At 42.9% G+C, this 19,630-nt stretch overlaps 1 protein-coding gene across 2 annotated transcripts in view; it reads right to left on the bottom strand.

The window, feature by feature from the left end:
* The window catches only part of MRPL1 (mitochondrial ribosomal protein L1), a 50,307-nt gene that overhangs the window by 30,356 nt on the left and 321 nt on the right, over positions 1 to 19,630 (bottom strand). For both annotated transcript variants that reach the window (XM_069092736.1, XM_069092738.1), the window contains exon 2: positions 11,279 to 11,387. In XM_069092736.1, the coding sequence (XP_068948837.1) occupies positions 11,279 to 11,387 (109 nt within the window). The remainder of the gene's footprint in view (positions 1 to 11,278; positions 11,388 to 19,630) is intronic.

The raw sequence follows: 19,630 nt of genomic DNA, 5'->3' as shown, positions 1-19,630 counted from the left end.
GATATGATCTAAACTCGTCAAAGGGAACTCAACGCTCTCTTACTCTCTGTGTACTTATATGGGGTGTCATTTCCTGCTGAGAACCTCAGCCAGTTATCATCCTGTCCACCCCCTCCTCAGGCCTACCCCTTCTGTGAGATGCCTCTTTCCCCAATATAGCTTTTAAAAAAGTAATCCAATGGGAAATACTATCTACATCCAGAGAAAGAACTGATGGAGTCTGGATGCAGATCAAAGCATACTATTTTCACTTTCTTTGTTTTTTTTCATGTTTATTTTCCCCTTCTGTTCTGTTTCTTCTTTCACAATATGACTAATGAGGAAATACGTTCAACATTATTGCACATATATAACCTATATCAGATTGCTTGCCCTCTTGGGAAAGAGGGAGAAAAATTTGGAATTCAAAACCTTATTAAAAAAAATGTTGAAAATTGTCTTTATATGTAATTGGGAAAAAATACTATTTCCATTAAGAAAAATAATCCAAATCCCTCTTTGTGGTCCTTAACTTTCCTTGCCTGCGTCAGCCAATTTTGAGGTTTAATAACTCTGACACTATTTTTACAGGAACCTGCCAAGCCCTCCCAAGGATGAATCCTCTTGTCAGGGGGCCTTGCTTCTATCTTCTGTACAGCTTGCTTGCTTTCTTCCTGAACTGCCAGGTTAAAGTCACCTCGCTGGGTCCTTAGTACACTCACACCACTCTCCACTCTCATTAGGAACTGTTTCCCTTTGTGTCTCCAGAATTCCCATCCTGCCCAGGCTGTTTTCACCTGTAGATATTTAGTCCAGGGGATTCTACCTATCCTTCCTCTGAACCCTCTGAAATTCTCTATTTGAAGCCTGGCTTTGTGTCGGACTATACCCAGCTTTCTTCTCTATCACACACGCTGAGAAGGACTGGTTACTTTCCTCTCTAGGATTCCCATTGATTTCCAATCCAAAATCCAATTTCTCCTGTTGGTGAAAACCAGATTCATTACAGAATTCTCCCCGTGCTGATTCCTTCACCTTTTGATCAATGAAAATACCAAGGCAAGTCACTGAATTATTAGGTGCTATGCTTTTGGCAGAGAGAACTCCAACAGATATCTAGAAGTCCAAGCCCTCATCATTCCTACATCCTACTTCTGTGAAGCCTCGGGACCCGATTTCCAAACTTCTCCTCTACCCTCTTTTGGTCCAAGCAAGTCTACACTAGAGGTGTCAAAAGCACCAGATTAAAATACGGGTGAGAAATGTTTATCAAAATAAAAATTAATGCAACACAAATACTGTCGATTTGTCATTTTCTAAGTCAACATGCAGTGGCAGGGATCCCCTTCTATTTGCGTTTGAGACCACTGGTTAGAAGAAAGAGAATATACTGACCAGAGCAAGCTAGTCAGTACACTCTGATGATGAAAACATTCGTTTCTCCCTCTAATGATCTTCAATGAATGGTTCTCCCACACCACTGGCCTCCCGTCCCCCTTTCCTATACTTCCCCGTGAACATAACTTCTAAATATACAATGCTAGCCCAACCCACATCATCTTTTACCCATCCAGTTCCTTTTCAACCAATTATATCCATGCAAAGCCAAATTCCCAGCATGCATTTCACTCCAGCTCTCAGTGACAGAAGGTCACATTTGCTTTCTGATACCATAAGTCCTCATTCCTTCTGTTTATTGCCTAAGTTTTGGAAATCTGCACATAGACATCTGAGGTCATTAATTTGACTACTAGCTCCACTCTTGAATTCTACCTTCAATGAACCTTCTCAGAATTTCAAATGCTATTCCTTCTCTGTAGCTACTATCTACAGTACATGGCTTGGTAGACAAATTGGCAATATTTTCTCCACCCCTCCTTCTTTTTAGTAAAGCCTTTTTGAGTGGATCTGCCAGCAAACCCAGAGCCTTGGAGCCCAGAGAAGTGCAGGGCTCCCCAAACCACCAGTCTTGCTTCCAGCCCAGCACCCATAGTCATCAATGAAGGTGGCAAACCTAAGTGGAAAAGAGGATTTAACTTCTACACCCCAACCATTAATAAGCAGTTAAACCCAAGAGCCCTAATAACAGCATGGCCCCCATAGCCATCGTCCAGAAAAGCAAAGCCTTGTGGAGATACGACCTAGGGACTGCTTCTAAAGGTGCTGAAGTCATAGCCCTGAAGATGCAGAAAGTTCTAGCCAACGAAATCCTTAGCATTTTCATGATTCATTATCAGGAACAGGTGTGGTATCACTGACAAAAGTTACATTAAAGAAAATACATTACTATATGCTTTAAAGCTGTGCATCCAGGACCACTGGCCTTTCCATCAGACTTAGTGCCGGCATGCCCTATAGGTGTTTTCTCCCCTATCAGAATGAAATTCCCTGAAAGCAGAGGCTGTCCTGACCCATGTCTATCCCCAGCACACAGTGTCAGCACTCTGTACACAATACTTAAGAAATGCTTCTTCAAATCATATCACCTTTATTTACAAGACTGGTTCAGTGGACAGAATACGGCGCCTGGAGACAGGAAAACCCGAGCCTCAGACACTGGCTGTGTGACCCTGGGCAAGTCACTTAACACTGTTTGTCTTAATTTCCTCATCTGTAAAATAGGGCTGATAACAGCACCTACCTCACAGGGTTGTTGTGAGGATCAAATGAGATATCTGTAAAAACTCACATTGTAGGCACTATGTAAATGCTGATTGCTTTTCCTTCTCCATCTCCCTAATTCTGTACCCAAAGATTTGTCTCTTATAATAAAAGACAAAAAAATAAGAAAGGAAAAGTTCATCAAAACTAATATATCAGGGTGGCTGGGTGTCACAGTGAATAGAGCACCAGCCCTGGAGTCACGAGGACCTGGGTTCAAATCTAGCCTCAGACACTTTACACTTACTAGCCATGTGACCTTGTGCAATTCACTTAACCTCAACTGCCCTGCCTTCCCCCCTCCAAAAAGCAAAAAAAAAAAAACAACCCCAAAACCCTAATATATCAACCAAAGTGTGGAAATTTGGTGTGCAAATTAATTGAAACAAAATAAAATAATCTGACTTATGCAATAAAACGTACAGTTTTACATCTTTAAAAATCTTAAATGCAATATGTACTCAAGTTGCTGAAATCACTTGTTTTACACTTGTAACTGGGTTCAGAAATTTTTAATGCATTCTTTGATTCTTCATCAGGAAAACAATTTTATAACACATGATATCAATGTACATCTGACAAACCATTCATTTTCCTCAAATCTAGCCTTGGACAGCACATAGGTTTTCAATGGGCCACTGAATCATCTTTATCCCTATCTCTTGAATACATTTCTTTGCCTCTCGTGTCAGATGGTATGACCACGGTGCAGCAGTTTATCTCTATGTGGGAATTTCTGTCATTCTGGAACAATGCTGCTTCTCAGAATACAGGTTTGAAGAGGACAGGTCCTTTGTGGAACAGGTTAATGGGGTCCCAGGTCTGACACACTCACGTATGTGGCACCCAACATTAGTTTGCCACTTGACTCATCACTATATATTTACTTTTAACCTGCTGGGCTCTATAGAGAACGAGTTGTGATATGTTGTGACAATTTATTTCTCATTTATAAACTTGTAATCTCTTTTTCATTCATTAAATATTATTTAATTGAACAACTGGCTAAGGAAGTCACATCTGACAGTGGGATTTAGCCTTCTGGACCACAGCTTTAAAGGACAGGGAGGACAGAATGACAGATAAACCTCAAGAAGGTCGACTACAGAAAGTACTGTACACTCAAAGGAAATGAACAAAGGACAGCTGAGCACACCCACACAAGAGTTTGGCATAGAAATATATCATATTTAACAGGTAATCAGTCAAGCAGAAGAAGGGTTATGAGGGAGAATAATATGGAGGAGTAATTCATGACGAGCAAACCATACTTGCTATTCCTGAAGGAAGAATTAAAAGTGGGGAAAAGAAAAGCCAAGAATCGAATCCAAAGGAATTGCCTCTTAGACAACTGGAGAACAGCTGGGCAAATTACGGCATCTGAATGTAACAGATTACTGCACTATAAGGAATGACAAGAGGCAATTTCAGAGAATCCTGGGTGGCATTAAGCGACGTAGAATGAAGTCAGCAAGAACAGGGGTACAATTTAGACAAAGACAGAAACATTCTTAAAAAGCCTAACTCAGACCTAAGAACTCTCCTCAGTGCAATGACCAGTCCTGTTTCAAGGCCCTGTAATAAAGTACATTACCCACCTCCTGACAGAGAGCCAATAGAGTCAAGGTACAAAAGCATACATTTTACAAACATGGCCACCATGAAGATTCATTTTCTTTGACACTGCTTGTTACTAGAGTTTGGGATTTTTTTTCTCTTGGTTCTTAATGAGGGTTAGAGAGGAGAGTATCAATAAAAGTGAGGTTTCCAGAGGGAAAGTCATTACATCATTTTTCTTTAGTGTGAAGAAAGTCTAGAAGGCCACATGGACATGCAAGAGAGTTTTCAAAGTAATCTGTAGAATTCACATCCTCTTTTTCACAATATTAAAATGAAATTCTCAGCTTCATATGAAATCCTTCGGGCATGTAGACCATGATCTTTTCAGTGAAGCTCATAATTTAAAAATTTTTTCAAAATGCTTTCAAATAAACAAATGACATCAGGGAAAAATGTCTTAGGGCAGAACTACCATTAGATGCAATAAAAACCAAAATGCAATGAAAAATTACAGGTTCATTTTTGTAGGTTGAAATAAAGTTTACTGGAGAATCTAATAAACATATTATTTATACTTAAATGTTTCAGACGAAGGCTACTTGTTAATGCCCCTAGCAGGAAAAGAATGCAGACTGCCCTCAAAAGACAGGCCAAATTCCTAAAATGAGATCTTTTTAAAGGGAGGAAAAAAAACTAATTCTACTGAAAAAGAAGAGTGATTCTATATAGATTTTGTACAAGCTAGATGTGAAGAAAGGGTGAGGCCTGTGTCAGAAGCAATATGCTGATTTTGACTAAAAGTTCTAGAATTCTTCTAATGGAAAAAATTATTTCACTAAGTGAAGCAAAAATGTTATGCCCAACTACTTGGAATTATTAGTTAGGTGTTCCTTATGTGAAATACAAAACTCCTAAGATTTGTACACTGGCAAGGAATCAACCTCAGAGGGGGACATCATGAAATAACATGGGACCAGCCTGTTCTCAGGCTGACCATGCAACCCATGAAAGCCAGCGTTGAGCAATAAGCCCCAGGCAGCAGGGACAAAGTGATGACATTACTGTGCAGGCTCACTGTGGCAGATCAGCCACCCAGGGGCAGCAGTAAAAGAGAGAGAAGGATCAGGGCTCTTGCACCCTGGGGTCACCTCCCTCTGCCCTGGGGTCTATTATCCTAACTGGAGAGTCCAAATCCTGAAACACCATTTCATGAGGGGCTCTAGCCGTGCTCACTCCACTCCCAGCTCTGAGACTTCTCTACCTCCTCAAAAACCTTCTTGGCCCTGCCCCGGCATCCTTTCCTCTCCTAACATGGAGAATATAAACTCCTTGAAGGTAAGGACAGTCTTGTTTGCTAGCATGGCCCACTGTTAAGTTTGCAATAAATGCTCTCTCTAGAAATCTCTTACAGAAAGTCGTTGGCTCTTTCCTTAGGATTCAAAAGTCAAGAACCAAGTTTTATTCCATAAGATTTACATATTCTACTCAATTCAACAAACTTCCTTAAGGACCATTATGTACCAGGAGCCTTGGCAGGTGATGGGATGGGGGTACAAAGAAGGAAGCCAAGCCCTTTCAGCAAGGGGACATACACACGTGGGCACACATAAGATAACACAGAGTGAACACAATGAGGGAAAGAACACACTGAAGGGAAGAGAGGATGCAGGAAAGGCCTCAGGTAGGAGGGTGCCCGAGCTGTATGAAGAAGGAAGTGAGGAAAGGGAAATGGGGAGGCAGGAGCATCCTATGCCAGGGCAGGGGAGCAGAGAATCTGGAGGCAGGAAACAGGAAGTGACAGACTTGGCAACTGACTGGATGTGGGAGATGAAAGAGAGGAAGTCTCAAGACTGAATGCAAGTAGTAAATCTGGGTGAAGAGAAGGATGGTAAAGCCAGAAAGAAAAAGAGCCAAGCATGAGAAAAGGAGGGGGCAGGGGTGAGGCAGCGGGAAGAGATGGAATGTCAGCTCTGGTCTGGACATGCCTAGAAGACATCTGGGGAGAGATGTCTAGCAGACAGGAAGCTGATGTGACCTGGAGTTAAAAAGGAAATGGGAATCATCTACACGACAGGATCCAGGGGAGGTGATGACACACACAAGTCAGATAAGTCAAGGAAAGGACCTAGGCCAGAACTTTGGGGTACGCCACGCTTGGAAAGAAATAGGACAATGGTACAGCCAAAGAGGCTGGGAAAAACAAGTCAGACTGGAGGCGAGTCAGGAGAAAGGAGCACGAGTGAAGACAAGGGAAGAGCGAACATCCAGGTGGTGACAAAGTGCCCAAACCGCAGAGGCCAAGCAACCAATAAACAATTAGTAAAGGGCGGCCAGTAGCACAGCGAATAAGAGCACCGGCCCCAGTGTCGGGATGACCTGGGTCAAATCCGGGCTCAGACACTCCGCACCACACCCAGAAATAACTGGCCGTGTAACCTTGAGCAAGTTACTTAACCCCGATTGCTTAAAAAAAAAATAATTAGTAAGTACCTACTATGGGCCAAGGCAAAAGATAGTCCCTGCCCTCAAGGAACTGACAATCTAATGGGAGAGAAAACAAGCAAACCAACATGTAAAACGGCAAGCTGCATCCGGGAGGAATAGGAAACAGTTAAACAAGGGGAGGTGCTGGGGAAGGGCTTTATGGAAGGGAGAGTTTTAGATGGAACTCAGGGTCACTGGAATTAGTGCTTAAGAGACTGCTGGGAACCTCAAAAAGAGCGGTCTGCCCCAAGTAGACTACCCGCTAATTTCCTGTATCTGGCATTCAATGCCCCACCTCTGTGCCCCATCCCTTTAATGTTCTCCTCGGTCCCCTCCACCTTGTACAACCTTTAGTTTCCTTCACAGCACAGCTCAGGGGCCACCTCTGGCCTTCCCTAACACCCTCCTCAGATTCTCTCCAAACGTGTGTGTGTGTGCAGGCACACATATGCCTCTATCTCTCACCATTACTCCTCCGGAACATGTTGTTCCCCCAAGACAACGTAAGCTTCTTGGGGTCAAGAATACTTTGGGTCTCTGCATCCCCAATGTCTAGCACAGTGTCTGGCATACAGTTGGTGCTTGATAAATGCAGAGCTGAAAAGGACTTTAGAGATCACCATATGGGTCCTCCCCGGCCCCGCCAGAGGAAGAAGCTGAAAACGCAGGAAAGTGACGTTAATTGTTACAGCCTAGCCACTTGTTAGAGGCAAAGAAGGCCCTGGGCCCACGTCCCAGGCCTGTGTGCTTTTCACCTCTCCCACTTAGATGAGGTCACATGTATTACAAATCAAAGTTATGCCCTAATTACGCACTCCGTAAATTTGAAGTGCCACTCAGAAAAGACAGTGGGACCAACTTTAATCTCCAGTGTGGTAAAGCCTGGAATGGCTGAGCAAAAGCAGGCTTTCACAGAAAAGATGTGGAGACTGATGCTGTGACATGATTGTGATGCTGGATTCAAGGGGAAAGAGAAAAATTAACTCAAAAAAAAAATTGTCCCAAACAGTAGAATACATCTTTAGAATCAAAACTGTTCTAGTCCAAATTATTTTGCTAAAAGAAAACTCTGCCCATCTCTTCTGGCTTCTGACCTTATAATTCAACTGAATATGCTCTCTCCAAAGTCATTTCTTTTTTTTAAAAGTTTATGTTTCCACCCAGAAATAACTGGCCGTGTAACCTTGAGCAAGTTACTTAACCCCAATTGCTTTAAAAAAAAAAGTTTATGTTTTATAAAGCTCTTTCCAAGGAAATGCACATTAAAAATCTGTATGTGTTATTTGAGATTTGCTGCAGCTTGCTTTGTTTTAAAGATCCTTTCCAGCTTGTAAACCCTTCTAATTTTTCTATTTGTATCTTCTTTTACTTGCATCAATAAACTAATTTGTCCCAGGGGAAAAAAAAAGAAAAAAGTTTGTTTTATTCATGTTTGATTAACAATATATATAATTTTTTATTTGTATAAAGCTAAATAACTGATAGTGCTACCTAGCTATATATTAACCTGCTAGGACATTATATAAACGGGTCATTTTCTCAATTCACAACCTTAACCTACCAATCTTAACATAGGGAGGAATTCAGTAAGACACATTAAAATGCCTCACATTTGATCTCATATGTCCCCACCAGGCTGTACGTAAAATGGGAATTGAGTGGGACCTGGGGTAAAGTTATGTTTCAGCCCTCAGGAGTCTCACCCTTTATACTGAATGAGCATATGGGTTAAATTTACTCTTGGGCAAATTTTTTTTTCCCTTAGAGGGCAAAGGCTCTGGTATACTGGAAAGAGTCAAAGAACCTGAGTTCAAGTCCCACTTTTTATTTAAATTTTTAAAAAATTGTATATTCATTTATTTATCCCTCCCTTTAGCCCCTTCCCCACCTGCTGAGAAGGTAAGCAGTATGACGCCCATTATATATTTGAAATTATGGACAATATATTTCCACATCAGTCATGTTGCAAAAAAAGAAAAGTAAGAAAAATAAAGAAAGTAAAAAAACATGCATCAATCCGCTCTCAGCTCTCTGGAGGCAGACAGCATTTTCCATCCCAAGTCCTCTGTAACTGTCATGATCGCTGCATTGTTCAGCACAGCTAAGTCTTCAGCTGATCACCATTACAATACTGCTGCTAGGGGGTACAATGTCCTCGTGCTGCTCGTTTCATTTTGTATCAGTTCACGCAGGTCTTCCCAGATTTTCATAAAGTCATCCTGCTGTCATTTCTTAGAGCACACACCACGTAAACCACAACCTTATTAGCCATCGCCCAGCGATTCTTTCCCACCACAAAAAGAACTGCTATGAACATTTCTGTGCATCCAGGCCCTTTTCCTTCTCAGTTGGTCTCAGGGATACAAAGCAATCTCCTAACTGACAGATTCAATGGCCTTTTCTCAGTCCTCATTCTCCCTGACCCCTCTGCAGCCTCTGACCTGTCAGACTGAGGCGCCTCCCTCCTGGTTCTCCTCCTGCCTGCCTGACTGTTCTTTCTCAATCACCAAGGTTAGGGCTGGGCTTTATCCGGAGCCCTCTTCTCTTCTCCCTCAATATCATTTCAATTTATGACCTCATCCATGCCCATGGACTTCACGATTATCATCTTGATGCTGATGATCCCTAAATCTGTATATCCAGACTTCAATTCAATAAGCATTTATTAAGCCCCTATTATGTGCCAGGAAATTTTGGAGATACAAAAAGAAGCAGAAGTTGAGTCTCCACATTCAAGGAGCTTACAATCCCCCACTGCCCAAAGAAAATCTTAAATTAGCTACCTGGTAAACATCAATATATAATCAACTGAGATAATACTTCTAAAACAGAGTGCCTGAAATATAAGTTCAATACAAATGTTAGCTATTATCTGAAATTCAGCACATCCAAAACTAAGCCCATCATCTTTTCCCTCAAACTTTCCTATGACTGTAGAGGGCAATGCCAACCCTTCCAGGTCCTCCATCTCAGACCTACGCATCCTCCTCAGCTCCTCACTATCTCTCACCCCATATATCCAATCTGTTGAGAAGGCCCAGCCATTCGCCTCTGAAACATCTCTTGCCTATGTCCCCTTCTCTCCTCGGCCACTGCCATAGGCTGTCATCTCCTCATTCCCAGACCACTGCAACAGCTTTCAGGCAGGGGTCCTGAGCTAAGCCCCTCCCCAGTACAGTCTTCTTCCACTCAGATGTCAAAATTTATCTTTTTACATGTTGGATCTGACCATATCACACACTCCCCTTCAGTGCCCTCTGGTGCCTCCCTGTCATCTCCAGGATGGAATATAAACTCTTCTGTTTGGCTTTTAAAGCCCCTCATAACCTGGGCCCCTCCTACATCTCCAGTTTTCCAGACCAATGACACTGACCTTGCTGTTCTTTGCACAAGACACTCCATACATTTCCTCTGATGATCCCCTACCTTGAATTCTCTCTCTCCTCATCTGACTCCTGGCTCCCTAACTTGCTAACATCCCGCCTTCTGAATGAAGCACTTCCAAGCCCCCCTTCAGGGCAGAGCCTTCTCCCCAAGATCACCTCCAGTTTACTCTGCCTGTGTCTTGCTTGTGTGCCGTCTCTCCTACTAGACTGAGCTCCCTGAGGGCAAGGACTGGTTTTCCATGCCCCACTCCCCCCCTTCTTTATATGCCCAGTGCCTCACAAAGTATCAAGTACTTATTAAATGCTTGACTCAGGAACAAACAAGAGCTAGAAGTGGCCTGTCCTTCCTCTCTACCACAATGGCACCGACACTCTTACTAACAGCGTAGGCACTAGATATCACCTCGTCACCTGGGCACACAGCCTGCCAGCCATGCCACTGGCAGCTCCTGGAGGGCAGGGAGCCTCTCTCAGACAGCTGTGTTTTCTGTGCACTGCCTGGGGCAGCGGCACACTTGTGGTAGGGGATCAGTAAGTTATTCCAGCTCAACAAACAACTGTGTGTCCAGCACTGTGCTAAGCAAACAGTGTCACTACTAAGGCAACTTACATTCTTTGGAGAGAAACAAGCTGTATGCAGATAAGCCAATACATAAGAGGCATCACAAAGGGCCTCGGGCATCAGTGGGAGTGGAGCTGAGCTCTGGAGGGAGCTGGAGATTCCTAAGACTCAGGGGAGAAGGTGGAGGGCTCGGGCCTGCTCATGGAAAGGTGCCTGGAGAGAGTGTGGAGCTCCGTGGAGGCAATGTGAGTCAGCCCAGAAGACAGCTGGGAGCCAGGCCGGGAGCCAGGCTGGGAGCCGTGTTCAACGATGGAGAAGTCGGTATTTTATCTTAGACGCAAGAGGGAAACATTCAAACTTCTTGAGAAAAGGGAGGAGAAGTTGGGGTGGTGATGTGCGCACTCAAGACAAGAGAGAGGAAAGAGGAGTAATTCCCATGTCCCAGGCTTCGAATTTGGAATCATGGAGACAAAATCATTTGGGTGACAGTATTTAAAGGAGATATACCAAGTACAGACTTACCCACAGTCTCTGTAACACAGAACTCCCTTCCCTCCAAAAACGTTCCCCTAACAGACAAATCCTCAAAATGGAAACCAATCAATAATCACTGAAATGAGCTATGGAAATAAAAAAATGTACTTACTTTGCAGCCACATAATGTCTTTTGGCTGCCTGAATATCTACAATGCAAGATGCAACAGAAGTATTATAAGTGATCCTGGAGAAGCACTGCCTCTGGTACTGAAGGAAAACTGAAAAAAGAAAACATGAGAAACATTAAAGCGCCAAGTAATCATTACCATATTTTCAATGAAAGAATGGATTAGAGCTTTGTAAAAAACTTTATTCTGCTACAGTCCTGATTTCCTTACTACCCATGGGCACTGGGCAGACTGCCATTCCTTCACAGTATCTCCTCTGGCTTGTATGATCCCCCTCCTCCCTTCCTAGACATCTGCACAGAGGCTCTGCCCTAGGCTCTGGAGACCAGCTTCTTGGGGTACCAGTGCTACCAGGTGGCCCAACCTTCTTTTTCCATCATGTGGTCTGGAGAATATGATTTATGCCATCCCTACAGGGCAAAGGAAATAGGCCTTTGGATCAACGGGCAGTCTGAGATTACAGACAACACTGCAAAACTTCCCGAATTCAGTTCAACTCCATCTCTTTCCAGGCTTAGCTCTTTAACCATTTGCAGTTTATCCAAGAAACAAATCATGAAAGATTAATCTGACAGACTGTTGGCCCAAATGCATGTCACAGCTTGGGCAGTATATGTTTAGTGTCTTATTACTCTCCCCAATTACTTTATGACAGTGCAATGATACCTTTATTAAATCTTTATTATGGAGCAATTTTATATTCAGTCACATGCCGGCCCATGTGGAACAGGTAGGTGTGTACATTATAATGTCGAAGCAGGATTTTCGAGCAAATGATTTGTCAAATATTGTACTCTAATGAGTATAAAAAAGAGTTGGTTTACAAAACTAAAAATACTAATGGCAAAATAACAAGAAGAAATTGCAAGGAAAGGCCAAAAAAAGTCCCTGTCTTCAGAAAGCTCAGATTCTAAAGCGAAAAATAATATGTAAATAGTTGGGAACATCCAAGATAAATATAGAGAAAATGGAAGGTAATTTCAGTGGAGAGATTAGCAATGGGGGATGGGGGGTGGGGTTTGAGCTGAAACTTGAAGGACACCAGGGAAACAAAGACGAGGCAGAGGTGGGGAAGGAGGGCACTGCAGAGGGGAGGCCACCAGTAAACAAGGGAGATGAGGCACCATGTCTGCGAAACAGCAGCAGAGCAGAGGGACTGGGGGAGGGCGGGGATGGGGCAGGGGGAGTGTAAGAAGACTGGTCAGTGAGTCAGTCAATAAACATCTGCCTACCATATGCTAGGCACTGCGCTAAGTACTAGAGATACTAAAAAGGCAAAAAACATTCCCTTCTCTCACGCTCACCAGGGGACGACACATGCAAACAACTTGTACAAATGATGTGTGGGATGAACTGTAAATAATCAATAGACAGCCGGCACTAGGATTAAGGGGGAGCAGGAAAGATTTCTTGTGGAAGGTAGTAGGAATTTAGCTGGGACCTGAAGGAAGTCAGGGGAAGACTAGAAAGGCAGGAACGTAGGAAGGGGCCAGATAATTTTCAATGCCAAACAGAGGAATTTCCTGCAGTGGGGCAGGGACAATGCAGTCACATCTCTAATCCAGAAAATGGCCTTGGCAGCTAAGGAGAAGACAGACCAGAGAGGGGAAGAGATTCAAGGCGAGAAGAGCAATGAAGGGGCCTGAGCTAGGGTGGTGACCATGTGAGTGGATGGAGAAAAGGGTGACAGGAGAGACGGGAAGATAGAAACAGCAGTATCTGGTACCTGATTAGGTATGTACTGTGAGGGTAATCAGCCAAGGATGGCCTGGAATTACAACTCTGAGAGGTAGGTCGTTCCTCGACAGAAAGCAATCCTCCTCAGAAAAGGGAAGGATTTGAGAGGAAAGATAATGAGCTGCTTTGGCCATGCTGAGTTTGAGATGCCTAGGAAACATCTATTATCTGTAAGTGCTCCACTTCCATGATAAAAAAACAAAACACAACTCAGCCATCCTGGATCTAACCATGACCTATCACCGTCTCCCTGTCTTGCCCTTCCTAAACCACTTCTCCTTCCAAATATCAACTTTCTAATCAACCAGTTCCACTCCATACTGTCTCCTGCTCTCAAACCTCTTGCTTCATGGTCCTATTACCTATCACTTGTCAAAACCCAACCTTGATTTACACCCAACACCTATGTCCTTGGCTTGTATACATGCAACAGAGCAGGAAAAAGCTGCCCAATTGTGCATATGGGTTCAAACAAATTTCTCTTATTAGCTTTAACTGGACCATACTACAGTAAGGCAATCCCTTTTCTCCTCCCTCACTCCCTACAAAAGCAGTTTAAAACCCTCTATTCTCAAGCCTCCCACAGAAAACTGAAGCCTTCCAATACAAGCTCCCTGCTCCCTCTTCATCTCAAAACCCTTTACTCTCTCCTCTTTTCCCCCAGGCTCAGATGAGGGACCAAAGCCCCCTCTACAAGTATCCACGAACGTGTCCCCTCCCTTCTCCCAGACTGCTCTGCCCCCTCAATACTCCCTCACTTTCCTCTCTAATCTCCATGTCTCCCTGGCTATGGATTCTATCTATTGCCTTCAAACAAGTCCAAGCCTCCCTTCCTTAAAAAAACCTCTGCTAGACTCTAGCATTGTCCCAAGTCTGGACCAAATTCCTAAGTGATCTACGTTCATTGCCTCCACTTACACTCCTGTCCCTCACTCCTCAACCCTTTGAACTCTGGCTTCCAATCTCATCATGACTCCAAAATTACCAGTGAAAAACCGCCAAACCTAACTAACAGTGCTCACCCTTCTTGGCTTCTATCTGCTGCACGACACTGTTCACAACCCCCTTCTACCACTCTTCTTTCTGGATTTTCATGGCTCCCCTTCACCTGTCTGGTCACTTTCTGTCTTCTTCACTTGTTCCTTATCCAGATAATGTCCCCTATCCGAGGGTATACCTCAATTCTCCATCCTGGGTCCTCTCCATAAGAACTAATGAGAGAGTGTAGAAAGTTTTAATTATCTCTTTGTAGATCATTCCCAGATGTATACTATCTTTCTATGCCTTCATCTTTGTCCTGACCTTCTATCTCATAATGCTGGTTGCACTTTTCAAAATGGATGTTTGGGAGACACTGCAAACTTAACATACACACACACACAACAAAAAACCCTCATCTTTTTGCTCAGTGAAATAATGTAGTATAAAATATGAACTGCTTACAGGCCACAGAGGACCTTAAGAAGGATTTTGAAAACCAAATAAGAGAAGTGGAAGAAAAATTGGGAAGAGAAATGAGAACCAACAACTTGACTGAAGAAAATAACACCTTAAAAAATAAACTAACTCAGATGGCAAAAGAGGTTCAAAAAGGCAATGAGAAGAATGCCTTAAAAAGCCGAATTTGCTAGATGAAAAAAGAATCTCAAAAGCTCAATGAGGAGAATTGTTCCCTTGGATTTAGATTGGAGCAAATGGAAGCTAGTGACTTTATAAGAAATCAAAATAGTATTAAAAAGATCCAAACAAATAAAAAAAATAGAAGGCAATGTGAAATATCTCATTGGGAAAACCAATGACCTGGAAAATAGATCCAGGAGAGATAATTTAAAAATTATTGGACTACCTCAAAGCCATGATCAAAGAAAGAACCTAGAAATCATCCTTCAAGAAATTCTCAAGGAAAATTGCCCTGGTGCTTTATAACCAGAAGGCAAAAGAGACGTTGAAAGAATCCACCTCTTGAAAAAGATCCCAAAAAGAAAACTCTTAGGAATATTATAGCCAGGTTCTGGAGCTCCCAGATCAAGGAGAGAATATTACAAGCAGCCAGGAAGAAACAATTTGAATGTTGTGGAAACACAATCAGGATAACGCAGGATCTGGCAGCTTCTACACTGAGGGATTGAAAGGCTTGGAATATAATATTCCAGAGGTCAAAGGAGCTGGGATTAAAACCAAGAATCACCTACCCAGCAAAACTGAGTATCATGTTTCAGGGGAAAATATGGTCATTCAATGAAATAGAGGACTTTCAAGCATTCTTGATGAAAAAACCAGAGCTGAATAGAAAAGCTGACATTCAGATAGAAGAAGCAAGAGAAGCTTGAGAAGGTAAACAAGGAAAAGAAATAATAAGGAGCTTATCAAAGTTAAACTATTTACATTCTTACATGGAAAAACTATAATTGTAACTTATGAAACTTTTCTCACTATAAGAATAGTTGAAGGGAATATAAATTTATATTTATATATATGGGGGGGTACATACACATATATGTCTATGTAGGAAGGTATATGGGCGTATAAATACATATGTGTGATATATATGTGTACAGGTATCCATAGACAGAGGGCACAGGACCAACTGAATAGAAAGGAATGATATTTAAAAGGTGAAATTGAGAGGTAAGAGTGGAATATGATGAGAGGAGATGGGGAGAGACCGAATGGGGTAAACTATCTCATATAGAAGAGGCAAGGGAAAACTGTTACAACGGAGAGGAAGAACAGGAAAGCAAAAGGGAATGGGTCAACCTTACTCTCATAGAATTTGGCTTAGAGAAAGAATGACATACACACTAAATAGGGTATCTCACCCTACAGGAGAGTAGGGGGGAAGGGGATGAGAGGAGGGATGATGGAAGGGAGGGCAGGATGGGGGGAGGGAAGTTAGAAGCACCCACTTTTGAAAAGGGACAGGACCAAAGTAGAGAACAGAACAAGTGGGAGGTGGAATAGAAGGGAGGGAAATATAGTCAGTCTTTTACAATATATCCACTACGCAAATGTTTTGCATAGCTACACATGTACAACCTGTATGGAATTGCTTATTTTCCCCATAAGGGTGGGTGGCGAGGAAGGAAGGCAAAGAATCTGGAATTCAATGTTGTAAAATCAAATTTTAAAACAATATATTATTATTTTTTTTTACATGCAACTGGGAAATAAGATATACAGGCACTGGGGTATGATCCATCTTGCCCTACTGGAAAGTCGGAGGGGGAATGGGAAAGGGCATAGCAGAGCACAGATTGGGGGAGGAGGTATACAGTGGGACCGCTGTTTTCGGGTGGTGGGTAGGGGAAAGATGGGGAGAAAATTTGTAACCCAAAATCTTGTGGAAATGAATGATGTAAACTAAAAATAAACATAAAATTTAATTTAAAAAATATTTTTAAAGAGGTAAAATGAAGTTCTACCATTATAATCTGTGGTAACACTGGCAATGACAAATTCCTGTTCATCAATAATTCCCAATTCTTTTCATGTTTTAGAAGAATTTAGGCTATTTGGCCTTCTTCATTCTTCAGCAGAAGTTATATCTGTAAGGAAAGTGTTCTGTTCCTCTCACTAATATAGCTGTGAAGGTTATGAGGCAATTAGATGGTCCAAAACCTCTTGCAGTATTTTGGGGAAGCTGGCTGCAAGCTGGACAGTCCTTTTTTTGTACTTCAAATAAATGTGTAAGTGTCCAGCCCATCTATGTCACTATCAATTATTAATGGGAATATATGCACTTGTGTTAGCAGGGTTTTTTTTTTCCCAAGACATCATTGATACAACTTTGATAACAGTATTTGTGAAAACTATAGTTGGAATGATTCTTTTTATAATGCTCTGGAGTTAATGTGTAACCCTCTTAATGTTAAGTTGTGATGTTTTCTCTGAGGTTTTCTGGGAAATCCACTGAACATCACTTCCAATGTCACCCTTCTCCAAAAGGCTGCTCCTTGGCCACCATCCTGTTCTTGCACATTCCACATGATGTTCTGGCAGCCTGAGCAAAGATGCATTGGTGCACATGGGAAAATTAAGCTGAGGCAAATCCAGCTCCCATGTACATTCAGTACAAGCTGTTAGTCCATGCAGAATTACACACGCATTTCTAAAACCTCCTGTTCCCTCATTATCAAAGGGACGGCGGAACCTGGCTCTCACACACTCTCTTCATAACTCACAAGGGCACCAGCATGCCATTTATCCATCTTCTAGCACTAGTGGAGGCCAGATTATATAAAGTGACATGAAATTGTCTACAGAAAGTTCTGAATCTTGTTACGATGGGGAGCTTCAGGGACTCTGTCATTCAGAAATTCTGGAGCTATTTCAATTTTGGCAACAATTGCCTATCAAGGATGGAAAATCCAGGGCACATCTGTGACACTGACTGGTCTAAACCTGGACATGGCAAGGTTTTTCCCAAGTTCATGTCCCAACTAACTCTACTGCTCCAATGCAAGCACTTCACAGGTATCTAATGGGCACTCAAGAGATTCAGAATCAGGCTGTGTAAATGGACCAGACCACTCCAGGGACTTCTTTACATGCCTCCAGATGCCTTCCCAGGCTCCACTTATGTTTTCAGCCATCAGCTTTTCTATGTTCCCTCTCTTCTTCTCCAGCTCTTCTCCATTAACCATATTGTTTCTCTTAACTCATTATCTTTCCCCCAAATACACCCCTCCTCACAAACTCCCTATTTCTCTCCAAGGTATGTCATTCTTACAGTATCCCAGGTTCTTAGTCTTAGCATCATTCTTGATTCTTCACATTTCCTTTTTTTTTAATTGGAGGTGGGAAGGCAGGGAAATTGGGATTAAGTGACTTGCCCACAGTCACACAGCTAGTTTTTGTGTTGAGTGTCTGAGGCCAAATTTGAACACAGGTCCTCCTGACTCCAGGGTCAGTGCTCTATTCACTGCACCACCTAGTTGCCCCAATTCTTCACATCTCACCCCATATATCTAATCAGTTAACAAATCTTATCATTTACACCTTCAAAAATCATACACATCCAACTCCTCTCTACTCACTTAAACAACACCTTAGTTCAGGCCCTCCTCGCCTCTCAATCTGGATACCTGAAGTGAGTGACCCCTAAATTGGTCTTCCTAATTCAATCTTTCCTTTCTCTGCTCCAGGGGTGGGGAGCCTGTGTGTGGCCTTTTGACCGAATCCAAATTTTATTTAATGCAATCCAAAACTAGTTCTGTAAAATGTGGATTCAGTCAAGAGACCACATGTCAGGGCAAAGCCCAGGTTCCCCACCCCTTCTCTAATCCATCCTCCATCAAACAGCTAAAGTGATTTTCCTTCAGCACAACTTGGACAACTCTTTTACAATGTACATGTATATACGTAAACATATACACACACGTACATTTAAATGCATACACATTACCTCGGGATCTACCATAAACTCAGATTCATTTCTGTCTGCATCATCAGGACATGTCTGTGGTGGGACATAAGAGGCATGTAAGCTAATGCTGCTTTGCTGATGAACCACGAGTAAGACACTTTGTTTTTCTGACCGTTTCTTCACCTATAAAAGTCAGATGACACACACTTACAGCGCTTACCTCGCTGGACTGTTCTGAGGACCAGAGGAACTGTATATAAAGTCAGTATGTAAAGGTCAGGTATGAGGATCCGTATCACGGAATAACATGTGACTGAGCGAGGAAGCCCCGCAAAGGAGACATTTCTAACATAGGACCATCTCCTGATTTTACTTAAATTCCAATCAATAACGATGCAGGAAATAAAATCAACTTAGTGTATGAGTGGCGACATACTACAAGTTGCAACAAGGGAGGGGACACCCTGCCTTGGTTTTTTAAGAGCCCCTCCCTAGACTGAACACATCCTAGGTTCCAGTGAGATTAAGGTTTATATGTGAGCACAAGCATTTGTCCTTTAGTACCACCACGTTCCTGCTGAGTAAGGGGAAGAAAAAGAAAGGCTCAAGCACCGTCAGAGGATGCCCACAACAACCCAGTCAGCAGGAGCCGTCACTCCCACTTTATTTTGGAAGGGGAAAGCTGGGCAATTGGGGTTAAGTGACTTGCCCAAGGTCACAGGGCTGGTAAGTGTTAAGTGTCTAAGGACTCGGGTCCTTCTAACTCCAGGGCTGGTGATCTATTCACTGCGCCACCTTATTATTCCCAATAAAGAAAGAGGCTGACGGACTAGTCACCCTGGATTCCCCTATTAGATGGTAGCTCCTTGAGGGCAGCGCCTGGCACACAGTAGGTGCTTCATAAGTGCAGAATGAGTTAGGTCCTTCCGTCTCCGCGTCTGGACTTGGAACCCGCTGGACACTGTATCCTTACTAAGCCAGGGGGTCGTCGTGGTCAGTGTGGGCATGGGCTCCGTAATGACACGTTCACATGCACTTATGGAGCGCCTACTGTATGCCAGGCACTGTGCCAAGCGCCGGGGATACCAGAAGACAAAGAGACGGCCCTGCCCGCAGGGGGCTTCCAGGCTAAGGGGGAGGGGCGGGAGAACAGGCTGACAGACAGAAGGCAAGGCGGGCACTAAAGTTAGAATGAGGAGGGGCCGGGATTACTGTGTCTGACCCTGGAGGC

This window comes from Petaurus breviceps, unplaced genomic scaffold (assembly GCF_028583685.1).
Source record: "Petaurus breviceps papuanus isolate PSGF00001 unplaced genomic scaffold, PetGlider_PUasm1.0 126, whole genome shotgun sequence".
In the NCBI taxonomy this organism is placed as follows: domain Eukaryota; kingdom Metazoa; phylum Chordata; class Mammalia; order Diprotodontia; family Petauridae; genus Petaurus; species Petaurus breviceps.
Note: the sequence above shows the minus strand (reverse complement) of the source record. Positions and strands in the feature narration are given on the sequence as shown.